Consider the following 17,373-nt stretch of genomic DNA (forward strand, 5'->3'; position numbering starts at 1 on the left):
TCTTTTGTTCAGGTTTCACATTGTTGATCGAGAATTTGTCAAAATATGTTTCAAAGCGTAGTCGCCAATTTGAAACTAGTGCCGTAAAGCACGAGAAGGCTGCGTTCTGATTGGCTAATGTAGACTTCTTGTCAGTCATTCCATTGGTCAGTCAAAAGTAAGGCAAGGTCGGTCTGACGTGATCTGAAATGGGATGTCCAGATCTTTGTTTAGCGGTTGCGGGAACTAAGATCTGATTTTAATGAGATTGGTCTTAGGGTTGTTTTGAACAAAGTTGTTTCTCAATAGGTCAGATGTGTTCAGGGGCTCAAAAGAAAAGCAGTTGTTTCCCTTTGAAGTGCTTATCACCAGCTCACTGTCGTCAAGTGCTGCAATTCAATCTTGTGACCTCGTGTGCCTATTATATAATCAGATACATCTTGAGAAGCAATTTTCCACAATGATTTTCATGTTTTACTATTTTTGTACGTGACTTTGCTATTGTGTACCATGTATGAACTTGAAACTGTCTGGTGAAATTATCCATGGTCATTAAGACGAATAATCTCGTATTTGAAACAAGCGTATGTGTTGGTAAGGCTCTGCTTGGATTTGATCTACAGACATATCGACCAGTTTGTTCAGTCATGGTGTGATAGAGATGGCTAAACTCTGAGGTGTTCAAAACACATGCTAACTGGTTTGTGGGTACAATGTGTGAAGCCCATTTCTGGTGTTCCGCCCTTAATGTTGCTGGAATATTGTTAAAAGCGGCGGAAAACCATACTCACTCACTCACTGCTAACTGGTGTGTCAAGTGAGGGAATTATGTCAGACACTTTTGAGCCTTGACTTCCAAATAAGAAAATGTGTGTGAGGATTTGGTAGCAAACTGGTTACGCTTTTATCTTGACTTCTTGCATATGTTGTGTAAGCTTGGTGTCAGTATTTTCAGCTTGTGATATCGCTGGTGAACCTTATTGTCAATACTTCATGGGTTGGTTGTTTGCCCCATGTTCCTCCGTCATCCGTGAATACATACAACTGGGACGCCGTGTAGTCACAATGTTTGAATAACGGCCTGGTTCCAGTGATATGGGAACCACTGAGCCCTGACATCACATCACACAAACTGCAAGATTTCTTGTGCAACATCAGCACGATATCCATGGGTTTCACCAAAGTGGTAAATGTCTGAGACCTGCATCACTTGGGCTTTCCTTCCAGTGTAACTGACATGCCGTGATACAATTGGAATACTGTTCAATGTGGCATTAAACCCAACTCACTCACTCTTGTGCAATGGGTGTTGGGGTAGCCAAGTGGTTAAAGCTTTCGCTCATGACGCCAAAGACCCGGGTTTGATTTCCCATATGGGTACAATGTGAGAAGCCTATTTCTGGTGTCCTGCCGTCATATTGCTGGAATGTTGCTAAAACGATGTAAAACCATACACTCACTCATTCACTCTTGTGTAGCATGCTACAGCTTCTTAACACATGCTTCAGTATCAAGAGACCCGTGAAGATCTGGGGTAGAGTAGGTCTTCAGCGACCCATGCTTGCAGTTTAAGTTGACTATGCATGTCGTAAGAGGCGATATGATCGGGTGGTCAGGCACAGTGGCTTGGTTGATACATGTCATTGTATCCCAATTGGGTGGATTGATGCTCATGTCAATCACTGGATTGTCTGGTCCAGACTCGTTAAACAACAAACAACCAGTATCAAGCAACGATAAGGTTCGCACGAAATACATGCATAGTGTAGGGCTCATTTGACTTTCGTGGGTTAAACTTAACTTCGTTTCAATACTTGACCTAAAAGTGACACATGTACTCCACACATTCTGGTTGTATGTATTCACAGGTGATGGATGATGAAAGCTGTGAAATGTTGATGATGATGATGTACCTTGACTGCAAAGCAATGTGATGGACAATATCAGTGGACAAACAATTTGTGAGGGGTCATGTTGACCTTTTGATCCAAATATTCCCTAATCTTTGAGGTTGTTTATATCGGAGTACATCCTGTATTGGTCCATGTTCAATGTAATTTTTTGTTGTTTTGATCAAAAAATGTATTCCACCAACTACTTGCTATTTTTTTGGACAATTTTTACATAATGTGTATTGTCTTGACTATTTTTTAAATATATATATTTCATGAATTAGTATTAGATAACCACACCAATTTACACACACAGATTTATGCTTTGGTTGTTTTGTATGATTGTTAATGTATTGGCATGTTCAATGCAGTTGTTTTCAATGTGCCAGTGTTATGAAATCCTGCTCTCTTGCAATGCTTGTCAGCCATTTCTTTATCTAGTCGGTCGTCGTGGTAACAGCCCAATTAGATTGGCACCTCATTACAGATTATACAAGTGATAGAATGTTTTTTTTCCTATCAAGATCTTACTCTTTTATGTTTGTTCTTGGTGTTAGTGTTAGTAGGCATGACACATGTCCTTTAGGTCAGATTTAAGGTCAGAAAAGGTTGGTTTACAAATCTGCCGATTCCCAAAAATTGAAATGCAATTTTTTTGTACATGTATACAAGCAGTGATATTTTTTTTTTAGATACTCCTTTGATAATAGAACTAGCTGTAGTTGTCACGGGAGTTCTTCAGGTCCACATTTGTCTAAGGTCACAACAATTTGATGTGAAGAGTTACATTCCTTAGCAGTACCTGGATCTGCTGATCATGTGTTCGAATCCCAAGTGGTTCAGCACTGTGCTCAATGATAAAAGCAGGGTTACAGATAAATATATTTTTCGCTAGTCCCTCCCAAAGGATTTGCTGCAGAGTTGCCATCTACGTAATGATGAAAGTGGTAGTCCACAAGGAAATGTCGCAAGTCCTTTCTGAATTTTACTGTCTCGGACTTGAGGACTTATATTTATTTCGACCACTGATAAGTGGTTAACAGCTTTGACCAGCATAACGTGGGCATTACTCAACAAAAAGCTGGCACTCTTTGATATTACTGACCCAACTCATTCTCAAACTGTACATCATGGAACATCTGACTCCATGTTCTAACCTATTACTCCTGCTGAGATACTTCAAGGACAAGACCCTGGTTCATGTACCCATTTATGGAAATAATTTTTGTTTATTAATTATGGTCAGAAGTAACTGCCAGATTGAACAGGGTTATCGAGTTAGTGTGAATATCCTGATCCAATATAGGTGGATCAGCATGTTTCACCTATCTAACTCTGTTGGTTACTGTAGTGAGGGGGGTGGGGACAACCAATACCGACCAACCAGCCACCCCCTGGCCCAGCTTCAGGTTAAGAATAGCAGTATTTGTTTGCACTTTATAGCTTAAAGGTTTAGAAGGATGTTTTGTGGAGGCCCATTGAGCCCAGCCATTAATATGTTTATATTTGATGTTCTATTGCATGTGTGGTAGTTACCTATAGTGTGGTATAGTGGAATAGTTGGTACTGGCTAACAACTTGCTTTATTCATGCATTCCTCATGTCAGATCACATGTATTAAAAGTTGTTTAAAAAAAGAAGTTTTTTGTGTTTATGTGGATCTATGTTTTACATCGCCATACCCACACAGTTCTACTATGAAGAAGTACAGGATTTCTTTGCTGAGAGAGATGCCGGATCAGGAAGCAGAGCTGTGAAACAGTCCCTGGAGAAACCCCCATTATGATTCCAGGTTGATTCCTGGTTAGAATAAGCCCCCTGGCAACGTTTGCTGGTTGTAAGAGGTCAGTCCATGGGGATTCCTGGTTACAATAAGTTCCGGGCAACAAGTGCTGGTTGTAAGAAGTGATTCCTGGTCAGAATAAACTACTTGCCGTAAAGGGCGACTATGCTTGTCGTAAGAGGCGACTAACAGGATTGGGTGGTTGGGCTGGCTGACTTGGTGGAAGCATGTCATCGATCCCAATTGTGTGGATCGCTGCTTATGTCAATCACTGGATTGACTGGTTAAGACTTATTTACAGTCCGCCATTCCGTCCGAATATTATTGAGTGCGGCGTACAACAACAAACTAACCAACCATGATCATAGGTTTCATGCATGCAACTCTGCACAACTAATTGCACTGGGGCACCTGGACGACTAGGCCACACCTGCTCCAGCTTCCCAAGGCAAGGGAGTTAATCGACTATAAAAATCCAGTTTCCACAATTATTGCCAGTTATCTCCCTTGCCTCGGGAATATGCCCCTGTCCAAGTTTGGCACAATCTCATTAAAATCAGACCTCGGTTCTCGCTACCGCTAAATGAAGCTTTGTTTAGCGGTAGCGAGAACTAAGATCTGTTTTTAAAAAGACTGAGTTTGGCAGAAATTGCATTACATATTTGTAGTTGTAAAGCATCTGAACATCTCTGTACAGTCGTGTGTGACACGTAGTGGCACTTATAGATGACGCCCGTGAGGATCCGGGTTAATAGATCCTTAACAACCCATGCTTGTCGTAAGGGGCAACTAACGGGATCGGGTGGTCAGGCTCGCTGACATGGTTGATGCATGTCATCGTATCCCAAAAGCGTAGACCAATGCGCATGACAATCACTGGATTGTGTGGTCAAGACTCGATTATTTACAGACCGCTGTCATATAGCTGGAATATTGCTGAGTGCGGCGTTAAACAACAAACAAACAAACAAACTGACAGATGACAAAGTCCAATCTGTGAAAAATAATTTATTTCAGCTTGCATAAAGACTATGCACGCCATTCACTCTAACAATACTACTTTCCCAACAACACATTTCCCTCACAGAAATAACATACAAGTCACGAATAACCTGGGTCTTATAATCCGTTGTTAAATCATTATAAAAAGTAATGAACATGAAGAACGACCATTCAGGCCGACAATGCCACAGCCATATGTTAACAGGTACAGAAAACCTCCGACAATTGTATCAGCTCATGAAGAGATTATTTTTGCTTCCAGAGACTCTGTCACTTCTCCAACATTGTGCATTAAAATAGAATCAGATAATCAGGGCCCCATTCCACAAGGCGATCATAGCGCTTCGATTGTCGTCAGTCTATGTTAAAGTATGGGAGTATGACCTGAGCGATACGATGGCTTTGTGGATCGGAATGAGAATGATTTAACGCCGCTTTTAGCAATATCACGGCGGGGGAGATCTGAAATGGGCTTCATACATTGTACCCATGTGGGGCCTTCGGCGTGACGAACGAACGCTTTAACCACTATGCTACCCCGCCGTCCCCCAGATACCAGAACCATTTTAGATGTCACTATGGCACACAGAACACTTAATTCAAGTTACCTGCAAACAAACAATAAACCTTTATTTGGTCACACAGGTGTTTATTGCACAGTGGAACCTCGTTTAGTTGGGACCTTGTTAATCCGGACTATTCGCCAATGTAACGGGATACAAATTCAATGTTTTCCTGGAAACTGGCTCATAGGTACGAATTTGAATGAAAGGTTAATCGTATAAAAGATGTTCCACTGAAATTCAGCTAAGCTACATTAAAACAAAACGATTCCTTTTGATTAACTTTCTCTTTGGGAGTCCCCTTGTACCCCCGATGATTGAGACACAAATAGAATAACATCTGTCTTGTGCATGACGTCATTTTGACATCACCTGCTCTAACTGAAACACATGATTGACTTTACTACGTACCATATATACAATTCCTCGCAGCCTCATAGGGTTTATGAATCATGAAATCAATGTACTCATAACTACATCTCAAAAACGAATAAATAAATAACGACTCGCTGAAACAGTCTCTTTCGTGTAAATCTTAGAGACACCCAACCATACGATTTGGGTTCAAAAAGTGAAAATGCTTTTCATGATATTCTTGAATGTCCCAGGTATACCACATTCCGTTCTCAATTAACCTCTAAATTCTCAAAAGGTGATGTAAGCTTTAAAATTGAATACATTGTTTAATGATATAAACTTTTCAGAAAGTGTAAATGAAGTTATTTTTAGAGGAGTCTGTAAATATATTATTGCAAGGCTCCAATAGTTTTTTAAAAATATTTTCTCTTTTTCTTGTGCTACATTTCTTAATACATTTTCTATTTATATGTTATTGGTGGTGATTATATATGTGATGTTTCTCCGTAGAGTGTCGAGTAAGCAAGAGGTGCTTTTTCCCCAATCCAGATTGACATATCAATAAAATATGTTTAAATCAATAACGAAATCATATGTCTCTAAACACTTCCTCCATATAACGAGGATACCTCACGTCAATGGTGATGATGATAATGATAAAGAATGCACAAAAAACAATTCGGGACCAGTCACTTACAGTTCGAGTGGAGAGCTTGGGCCGACTGTCTTAGCATGCACGAATACTAAAACAGTATAAAATCCGCATGTGTATAAGTAACACGTACCTGTTTGTTGTCTTTCAAGAATTACCAACTTAAATAAAATTCAAGAATAATTCCGTGACGTCACAATTAGTATTGAAAAGTTCTTAATGTTTAAATATTCAATATTGTCTCAGGTCTCAATTTCTTCTAAGGCCCACCACAAAAAGTGTGCTAGGATTACCTCCCTTGATTTTCGACCGGCTGTCCCTTTGAATACCAAAATGAAAGTCCCTTACAAGGCCTCGTTTTAACGCACCCTCTGTACTAACGACATCAACAAGCAATATATTCTGACTAGCATGAAAACATCTCAGTGTGACACGTCTGTAACAAAGAAAATATTCCCATAATAAAATATAAGTCGGTTCCAAATGTTCTTATAACGGGGTATTTCCAATTAATATCGGAATATAGTAGGACATACTAGTATCAGTGAGCATTTTAATTTGATAAACGACTTTCCAATTCAAAGATAACATATTCAAAGTATAAATAGAAGGAATATGTTATCTGTGAATAGGTTTCTCATCAATGTTATAAATAAAAACTGTATATCAATACGTATGCGTCTCGTCTTCATAACTAAAACATGTTGACTTATTTCCGAAGAGGCTCGTGTCATATTAAGATTTCTCACTTTCTTGCAATGACACAGCCTCGATTATCCAGTGTATTACAGCATGACTTAAATCATAATAAAATGGAGATATACTACACTTGATAATCGAGGAAAGCAAATCACTAACATTCTCAGCTTGGTGTAAAGGGGGTTTGACAGGAGTTAAAATGCAATCAAAGGGATATTTTCTTCGATGCAACCATCAATGCCGTGATTACAGGTACTGTATAAACAGTGTTTCTTCATTCAACAAGCCCACTGTACCATTTGCTAGACATGGACCAGAGGACTAGCATACAATTCTGACACTGGAATGTTGACGCTGCATGGGGTAGATATTTGAGCATTGTGGATTAGGCCAGACTTTTTTGAAACTTGGTTTATGAATCCGTCAACTCTAAACAGACCCCAGAAATTCGAAAATAATAATGCAGAGCACTGATTTTCCATTCCCGGAAAATAACGAGAAATAACTAAAAATGTTGTTTTTAAATTAAAAGGAACTCATTTAGTGGCGCTAATGCAGACAAGACAATTGTTGTGGTCTCGTTCTCTATTACCCAACTTTATTTTCCTACATACATAACATTTTGAGAGAAAAAATACTTGAAATTGAATTTTCTCTTTTTTGTGGCCTAACGACTTACAGTTTTGGGCCAAATATCAAAAAAAAAGAAAAAAAGTCTGGCCTTAGCAGCTGATTGGTGTTGACACGGCGGTTCATGCTGGAATGTGCATCAGTATGGACCTCCCCAGTTGAGAGCATTTAATCAAAGGTCAAAAGTAGAAGAATCCTTGGGTAGGGTTCTGGTGGAGTCAGTGTTACACATAAAAAACAGACTACATCTGTACATGAACATGTACAGTGAACAAATATTCATTTGATACCTCTTTTCACACACAAAAACCGTGCTTTTGAATACATCGATAGCCTACATATCGATCCATAAAAAAATAGCCACCCCCCCCCCCCCAAAAAAATAAATAAAAAAATAAATAAATAATATATATATATATATATATATATATATATATATATATATATATATATATAATTAAAAAAAATAAAAAAATAATAATAAAAAATAATTTAAAAAAAAGTAAAATAAAAAAAATAAAAAAAATAAAGATAAAAAAATAGTAATTTATTTGAATTAGCCAAGATATTCGTAGTTGTTTCTCTCCCTATTTCTCTGGCACCCAACATTTTCCCGTCCTACTTAACATTTTGAAAAAATAAAAAATATTGATTTGCAATTTAAATCTTTTGTTTATACTTATTTTATCAACTGACCTGATTTAATAAAATAAAAAATCTATAAACAAAAAACGTCTGCTCTATAGAGATACATTCCAGTGTAACATACAAATCATAATGTAAAGGATAAAGTTCCTAAATAATTTTGATTAAAATCAATCTCTCCTTCCTCTTATTTGATGCAGATACCCTCTTCCAGACATGTTCATGAAAACCTCAAATACACACTCGTCTTGACCCCATCAATATGCCCACTACACACCTCAAAACGCTCAGTCATACGAATAAATATTCAAGTGAGATAAAGTATTTTTCATGACCCCTACCGTGGTTTTATTGCGTTACATTAAAGTAATTAAAGTCTGAAGTCTTTGTGAGGCAGTTATTACCGAGAGGCTGTCGTCACCTTCAGATAAGTTTTACCGCTGGATTGATGAGGACTACAGTGCTGTCTCTATTGTACTCTTGGTCTTTATTGTATGGTCGTGCTGTCTCTATTGTACTCTTGGTCGTTCTATCGTGCTGCCTCTACTTACTCTCTTGTACTATTGGTCGTTAGTTTATGGTGATGCGGTCTCTGCTGTATCTTGGTCGTTATTCTAAGGTCGTGCTGTCTCTTGTATTCTTGGTCGTTATTGTAAGGTTGTGCTGTATCTATTGTACTCTTGGTCGTTATTGTATAGTCGTGCTGTCTCTAGTGTTCTCTTGGTCGTTATTGTAAGGTCGTGCTCTCTCTATTGTACTCTTGGTCGTTATTGTAAGGTTGTGCTGTATCTATTGTACTCTTGGTCGTTATTGTATAGTCGTGCTGTCTCTATTGTACTCTTGGTCGTTATTGTAAGGTCGTGCTCTCTCTATTGTACTCTTGGTCGTTATTGTATGGTCGTGCTGTCTCTATTGTACTCTTGGTCGTTATTGTATGGTGGTGCTGTCTCTATTGTACTCTTGGTCGTTATTGTATGGTCGTGCTGTCTCTATTGTACTCTTGGTCGTTATTGTATGGTCGTTATATCGTGCTTTCTCTATTGTACTCTTGGTTGTTATTGCGTGATTATATCACATGTGATTTGTTTTTTTTATCTATGACCAAATTGTAGTGTGTCATTATGCAGACCCGTAGGAGCAGGGGGGTCCAGCCCCGTCCTCCATCCACACCCCATTACCCCCATTGATCTTTCATCAACATATTGTCACAAGGAGAACTCTGCTCCACCCGTCTACCCAACCGGTAACATCTGTACACATTCACAGTATTTGCAGCAAAGACGAATTTAGAATCAATACACTTTTATATGCAAATGTTTAGATTTAATGAACTACAAAAATGTATGTTTCGGCCACTAATGTTTGATCTGAAGGTAGTATATAGATACTGAGAGTCTGGAAATATGCCAGACATCTTCGCAAAGTTAGCCTGTTAAAATAAATTGCATGTTTTTCATGACCCACCCGGTCCTGGTACTTATATTTTTTAAACACTGTTCAAATCAAATGTCATTTTTGCAAAACATTACGATTTATTTACTGAGCCATGTCACTTAGGTACATGACATTCCCATAGGAACTAGCTGTGGTCATGGCTCTTCCTACTTAGTTGTATTGGAATGTAACCTAATTAAAAATATTTGCCACTCCCTACCCACTCAGATTTACAAATAGACAGATAATATTTATCTAACTGGCCTTACATGCAACCTGGGAGCTTTTCACACACATTCGTGTCTACTCGTGTCATTCCGGGCCATGCCGAATGACTCCGGAAAGACGCGAGTAGCAACGAATAGTACCCCTGAAGCCAGGAGTGACGGAACATTTGTTATAACAGTATCAGCACTTTCTAGCTGTATACCAGAGATCACACACAATATACGGTCTTTGAAAAAAACACATTTGTAAAAGTTTTCTATTTGTGACGTTATGGACCATTCCCGGACTCTACCGATGCGTGCCGAGTGCTTCACCAGCCTGCCTCTTTCGCCATTTCGTCAGCAGCTGTTCTGTTAAACTGGAAATGGGGATTCGTGGGCCAACTCCATTTCTGTGAGACATCCCCAGGGACGCAAGGCTCCAGTGTGATACTCTTGGCATCCTTCACAGTCAGACATGTGTTGGTCATCTGGTGAAGAATCTGACCTTCAACCTGTTGGAGAGAGAGAGCACCCTCAATTATCCAGCGTATCGTATCCAGTGGCGGATCCAGAGGGCGGTTCTAGGTTCTAAGAATCGTGGCCTCACAATTGTTGTCATGTATTTTGTTTTTTGTTGTTCAACGCCGCACTCAGTCATATTCCAGCCATATTACGGCGTTCTGTAAATATTCGAGTCTGGACCAGACAATTGCAGTAATTAAAGATTGATTGATGTTAAAAAAAATCCCCCCCCCCCCCCCCCCCCCCCAAAAAAAAAAATAAAATAAATAAAATGAAATGAAATGAAATGAACTAAAATAATGGATTGCATATTGTGTTTTTATTGTGAATTTTTGGGGTGGACAAATGGCCCAAGGGGACCCCCCTCCTCATTTTTTAAATCCTGGATCCGCCCCTGGTTCCTTAATGACAGTGAACAGCAATTCAGTGTCCTGGTCTGTCAGCTTGAGTGGAGTGACGGAGTGAGTTGAAACCCACGAGCACAGGTATATGGTGCTGACAAACCTAACACTTGGTAAATTAGCAATGTTTAAAACTGTCGTCCAAAAACCGACATTTTAAATTGTTTTGAGTAACTCTTCTCTTGCAATTTAAACAATTATCAAAGTAATTATCAATCTTTTTGAGAGAGCTTAAGGTCAGCAAGAATGATAGCAGATAGTTGTTGTTGTTATTGGTTTGTTGTTTAACGCCGCAATCAGCAATATTCAAGCTATATGACGGCTGTCGGTAAATAATAGAGTTTCGACCAGACAATCCAGTGATTGATATCATGAGCATCGGTCCACGCAATTGGGATCGATGACATGCATCAACCAAGTCAGCGAGCATGATCAACCGATCCCGTTAGTCGCCTCTTACGACAAGCATAGTCGCCTTTTACGGCAAGTATGGGTTGCTGAAGACCTATTCTACCCCGGATCTTCATGGGTCTAGCAGATAGCGTCTGAAGCATAACATTCCGTATTGTTATTGCATATTGTCACATGACATTTTGTATTTTGTTTTGTTTAACGCTGCACGTGAGTTCAGCAATACTCCTGCTATATGACAGGTGTATGAAGAATGGAGTTTCCGTGGGATTACACAGCTGCTGTCTTCCCGACTTGTGGAGTTGGGTGGTGGAGTTGCGTTGTAACGGAAGCTGCAGTTGGTGTACGTTACTGTATGCGTGCGTGTGTGTATTTTGTTAAACGGGTCACTCAGCAATATTGCAGCTCTATGTCTGGGACCTGTAAATAATCCAGTCTGGATTAATTGACACGAGTGACCACAAATAAACAACTCACTTCCATGGCTGCGATCAAGACACATACCTTTTTGAACGTCCACACCTGTGTCGTCTGCTCCGACTTGCACATGGAGGTGGAGGGCGCCTGGTGCACGCCGGGATAAAAGTCCACGCAGTAAATGTTATGGCGAATCTCCAGCATTTTGTCAGATTCCCAAATTGTCTGCATTCAGAAAGATTGCGATGTTTCAGACATTTACAAGCTGGGTGAAAAACCATTTATGATTTAAAATTTTAAAATCGACGGAAGTGACGTCAGACTTACCCCAGTGTCACAAGTGAACATAGCTAACGGCTGCTCCCAGCCAGGAGCCGACAGACACAGGCCCGTTCCTACATGAGAAATCTGCAGCAAAAAGCATATCAGTTGACAAACACATTGGATCCACCAAATTACACACTTTTCCTTTTGGTCAACTACAATACACAAAGCTAAGCCAAATTAATGAATTATTATTTGGACATATAGAAAAAATAGTTACCTGCGTAGTGTGTGTAAGGGAGTGAGTTGGGTTTAACGCCGCTTTTAACAGCATTACAGTTAGATCGCGGCGTGTCAGCTCAATGTGGGAGGAAAGCCCGAAGTGATGCAGGTCTCAGACCGTTACCACATCGGTGAAACCCACGGGCACGGGTATGACCCAGGTCTTCGGCGTGACGAGCGAACGCTTTAACCACTAGGCTAGGCTACCCCATTGCCCATTTCTGTAGTAAACGTAGGAGTCCGCCATCTTAAGAACAATATATGGCGGTGCTCGCCTCGTGGAGCATTCGTAGCTGTACTCAAATAAACATATTTTGTATTGACCCATCTATCCTAGGTGGTCTCGTAGGTTACATGGGAAAAATAATATGCTTATGGGTGTACAGCTGCGACTTCCTGTGCTACGACCTAGAGTACAAATCACCTTCGCAGTGCCGTCAGGTGGCGCTCGTGTGTCAGTGAGATACGCGTGAGGAAAGCAACGAAGTGAAGGCGCTTGGGGCACCTACGGAAGCCTTTTAGGGCCATTTAAAAAAAAAAAAAATTCGATACTATCTTGAAATTTCAAGAAACTAAGTTGAAATTTCAAGATACTATCATGAAATTTCAAGATACTAAGTTAAAATTTCAAGATACTATCAACTTCTATATCTTAAAATTTCAACTTAGTATCTTGAAATTTCAAGATAGTATCGAAAAAAATAAAAAAGCAAATGGCCCTAAAAGGCTTCCGTAGGCACCAGTGGGTACATGCTATTTTTTCTTACCTGCCCGAAGTGGTCTCCGGAACCGGAAATGAACAACTCGGGGTAGATGTTCTCCAGATACCAGTCAAAGTGCTTACACTTGAGTTTACTACGTAGCTCCTTGGCCCCGGTGATGTCCCCGAAGTCGGACTGTGGGCATACAACAGTGTCACGTGGAGCATAGCGGGTTTTATCTGTACAAAATCATCACTGTCAAATACAACGTCATAATTCATCCCATTCGATAAAACTGAGATGTATTGCACTTCACCGTTGTGTTCGTAGTGAACCAGTCCAGACGAATTTTTCGGTAAAATTATCAAAATTCTGAGGCTGAAATTACAAAATTCTACTGCAACTCATTTTTCGAAAACTCGAATTCAAATCTGAAACGAAGCAATTCCAAAAAATGTCAAATTTAACAGTTATCATTGGATCAGAGAGACATAAAATTGTGCAAACAAATATGCAAAGTGTCGCTGATATTTATTTACGGTTGGACGTATATATAGTTAATGTGGTCATAATACCACGAGAACGTATAAAAGTGGGAAATATTAATTTCAAATTTCGTTTTATTGTAGGATTCATATTTTGTATGTTTGAATCACATATTAAATGTTTGTGCATCATTGGAGTTCCAAATTCGATAGAAAAGCTTGAAGATAATGAAAATTGGTGTGTTGTTGATTGAAAAAGGCGATATTTTTAAAATTCTGCGATGAGTTTTTCTGCAATTTTTCCGCGCTCGCGGAATTGCAAAATTCGTTTGGGACTGGTAAACCAGTTTTTCAGGGGATAGGAATTCCTTCTGTAAAGCCTCCTACGAATCTCTGACAAATGGCAGCAGCAGGGAAATACACATTTGTTGTTGTGGTGCTGCTTGCGCACTACTTAAAAATTGGTGGTGTTACATCATCTAAAGAGACAAAAGAAAAGAATCACATACGGGTGAGAAGGGGTTGCTCTTGAAGTGGAACCACTTGTACTCATCCAGCCACACTTCCGCCACGCGCGCCGCGTTCTTGGACAGGAACGTGTCCCCAACGTTAACATACGGGGACTTGAGGCGAAAGATGTGGCCCACCCTGGAGCATGGGCTGATGAGGATCTTGCCGCCGCACATCCACAGCTGAGGAGGGGGAGTATATTTTGTAATACATTTACACCGATTAACAGATATAACATGCTCAAACAGCGATTGTTGATAGTTCTTAGATTAACATATAGTCCCAGAAATATAGTTATTTTCTTAGTGTCATCTAAAAATATTTATCAACAAAATATAAAATACACTCCAAATGGAGCCAGGTCAATGGTTAATTTCAGGACTGAGGCATCTAGAAACGCCAAATCATTCTAGACTTGCGTTGGGTTCCTTTTTGAATTTATTCTCTAAGGTCTGTTAGACAGACTAGCCAGTTCACTTCTTAATGACATCCACACTGATGAATATATTGAGAGATACCATCGTTTCCTTCTGTCCCCTCCCCACACCGTCACCCCAACTGAATGTTACCTTGAGTGACAGCTCCAGGTTCTCCCCTCCCCACACCTCCAGGCCTGTGTCATACAGCCCTATGCTGCTGAAGTATTCCTTGTTGATGGCGAACAGTCCACCGGCCAATGTCGGGGAGCTGTGGGCGAAACAAACGGTCATCTTTATTTCTCTAATATTCGGTGAGCTATGACAAAGACAGCGTCAAGACCGGTAAACCAAAACCAGTACCTGTTCTTTGGTTTCCCATAATGATTGAATATTAAATTGTTCAACAAGCCAGTATAAACGATCAACACAATAAGGGCTGCCCGAGATATCATTACTCCACGTCATAGTGAGTGAGTGAGTGAGTTGGGTTTAACGCCGCTTTTAACAGTATTCCAGTTATATCACGGCGAGTCAGCTTAATGTGGGAGGAAAGCCCGAAGTGATGTAGGTCTCAGACGTTTACCACTTCGGTGAAACCTACGAGAACCGGTATGGTGCTGACAAACCTAGAAACATAATCGGGGCAAATCGAGATTCGAACCCACAAACATACATTTCCAAGGGACGCAACTCTGCACAGCGAATCGCGGCGCCTTAGACGACTGGGCCACCCGTGCCCCCAAGCCCTGCCAGAACAATGCTTTATTTCAGGAACTGAGGCAATCTGAACTTGCTCAATCATTCTAGACTTGAGTTGGTCTTTTTTATTTTATTCTCTAGGATCTGGGAGAGTACACTAAGAGCTATATAAAGAGATAGCACCAGTTTTCTGTGTGACGGCGGCCTGTATATAATCTAGTCAGGACCAGACAAACCAGTGACTGATAAAATGAACAACGTTCCATGTCGTCATGGTCCCATGAGACGCAATAAAAAAAAACATCGATCGATCCATGCAATCGCCTCTCGGGATGAATGCGATTCGGGGTAGAATAGGTCTTCAGCAACCCATGCTTGCCCTAAAAGGCGACTATGCTTGTCGTGAGAACCGACTAACGGGATAGGTAGGTCAGGCACGCTGACTTGGTTGATGCATGTCACCAATCCCAGTTGAGGGGATCGATGCTCATGATATCAGTCATTGGATTGTCTGGTCAAGGCTCTATTATTGACAGACAGCCGTCATATAGCTGGAATATTGCTGAGTGAGGTGTTAAACAACAAACCAACCAGCCTCCTACGACAATCGTAATTACGGGGACCTATTCTAACCGGAACCCATGCAGGGCAACGTACACAAACGGATCTGCCATTGTGGTCCTGTAGCGATTGATCCTTGGCGGGACTGAGATCCAGTTGAACGTCATAGACTCTGCACTGAAGCCGCCTATGTTGTTGTCGGCGTTGTTGATACGGAAGTCGTCCTTGTCGATGACGTCGATGGTGGGGGTGACAACGGTAGAGGGGTTGTCTTTGATGGGCACTAACAAAGGCTCCAACCACCCTGTGGCAGAAAAAGTATGACTGAATCGTGTACGCAGCTGTTCGAATCGTGAATTTTATAGGTTTATTTCACGATTTTTAAACATGGATTAACGTTGCACTGGTATCCTTTTATCATTGCACTTACATAACCACCTGCATGATCATGTGTGTTTGTGTTTGTGTGTGTCAGAACTGTTGTGATTTTGCGTTTGCTTCTAGCTACCTACCATTGCCACACTCGCAGTGGGAGTCGAGGAACACCAGAACCGGAGCCTTGGCGAACTTGATACCCTCCATCCGGGCTCTCACCAGCCCCAGCCTCCTATTGGTCCGGACCACGTGCACTTTCGGCATGGCGGCCGTGTACTCGTCAAGCGGCTCACCCAGGTCCTCTGAAGAAAATAAAACAGAAAGTGGTGAGGTGAGGTGAGGTGAGGTGAGGTGAGGTGAGGTGAAATTGGTTTTAACGTCGCGTCTAAAATTATTGCACTTATATAGCGACGTGCATGCACGTGTGTGTGTGTGTGTGGCTGCTTGTACTTGTCCGGACTGTTGCCGATTTATAGTGCTAGCCCACTGAGATACCATGCCGCAGTTTAACATGAATACCCCACTCAGACACAATATACTGACTACGAGCCGACCAGTCCTTGTTTTGGCCCCTTAATGCCGAGCGCCAGACAGGGTAACAACAAGTGCCATCTTTAAAGGTCTTTTGGTATGACGCGGCCGGGAATCGAACCACGGAGGCGGTCACAAAACAGAAAGACATTGCACAATAACGTAAGCCTCGATTTGGTACAAGGCAGCGCTTGAAATGAGAGCTTGATAGCTATCTTTAACTACATTGTCCTCTCACCGAGATTTGATCCGTCGTCGACCAGCAGGATCTCCTCCAAGAGGTTGGCAGGGGTCCTGTTCAACACGGAGTGGATTGTCCGGAGGAGTGTTGACCAGGCCTCGTTATAAAAACAGATGACCACGGATACGGAGGGGAGATCTTTAGGGTAGAACTGGAAGGCGGCCTGACACCTGAAACACAAAGTACACGTCATCATCATCATCATCATCATCATCATTAAAACAGTCATGCTAATGATATACCCGAAGTCACCCAAATCCTAGTGAATAAATTAGGGAGGAATCAAACGCAAGTCTAAAAGGATTGGGTAAGTCTAGATTGCCTCAGCCCTAATAAAACATTATTCTGGGCTCCATTGGATTTGATTATATATTTTGTGGCCGTATGTTTTTAAATAAGAATATTTATTTCTGGGACTGAATGTAAGCATTGTTTGTGCTCCATTGGGATTAGACCTTATATCATGTAGATATATATTTATCATTAAGATAACTTAAGTCTATTTTCGGGCTAAAGTTTAGTCTGCTCTGATTTGTACAATATGTTTTGAGTGAGTGAGTTTTGTTTTACAATATTTTAGCAATATTCCAGCAATATCACGGCGGGGGACACCAGAAATGGGCTTCACACATTGTACCCATGTCGGAAATCGAACCCGGGTCCTCGGCGTGATGAGCGAACGCTTTAACCATTAGGCTACCCGACCGCC

At 40.9% G+C, this 17,373-nt stretch overlaps 1 protein-coding gene across 4 annotated transcripts in view; it reads right to left on the reverse strand.

Moving 5' to 3' along the window:
• Positions 1 to 8,045: 8,045 nt before the first annotated feature.
• LOC124115878 (polypeptide N-acetylgalactosaminyltransferase 5-like) overlaps positions 8,046 to 17,373 on the reverse strand; it is a 37,384-nt gene continuing 28,056 nt past the window's right edge. For all 4 annotated transcript variants that reach the window (XM_046477037.2, XM_046477036.2, XM_046477035.2 and 1 more), the window contains 9 exons: positions 16,662 to 16,834; positions 16,030 to 16,194; positions 15,614 to 15,821; positions 14,408 to 14,525; positions 13,838 to 14,020; positions 12,910 to 13,038; positions 11,924 to 12,004; positions 11,684 to 11,821; positions 8,046 to 10,357 (listed from right to left, as the gene is read on the reverse strand). In XM_046477037.2, the coding sequence (XP_046332993.2) occupies positions 10,175 to 10,357; positions 11,684 to 11,821; positions 11,924 to 12,004; positions 12,910 to 13,038; positions 13,838 to 14,020; positions 14,408 to 14,525; positions 15,614 to 15,821; positions 16,030 to 16,194; positions 16,662 to 16,834 (1,378 nt within the window). In that variant the 3' untranslated portion in view covers positions 8,046 to 10,174. The remainder of the gene's footprint in view (positions 10,358 to 11,683; positions 11,822 to 11,923; positions 12,005 to 12,909; positions 13,039 to 13,837; positions 14,021 to 14,407; positions 14,526 to 15,613; positions 15,822 to 16,029; positions 16,195 to 16,661; positions 16,835 to 17,373) is intronic.

This window comes from Haliotis rufescens, unplaced genomic scaffold (genome assembly GCF_023055435.1).
Source record: "Haliotis rufescens isolate VD_foot unplaced genomic scaffold, xgHalRufe1.0.p SCAF_10, whole genome shotgun sequence".
Lineage (NCBI taxonomy): Eukaryota > Metazoa > Mollusca > Gastropoda > Lepetellida > Haliotidae > Haliotis > Haliotis rufescens.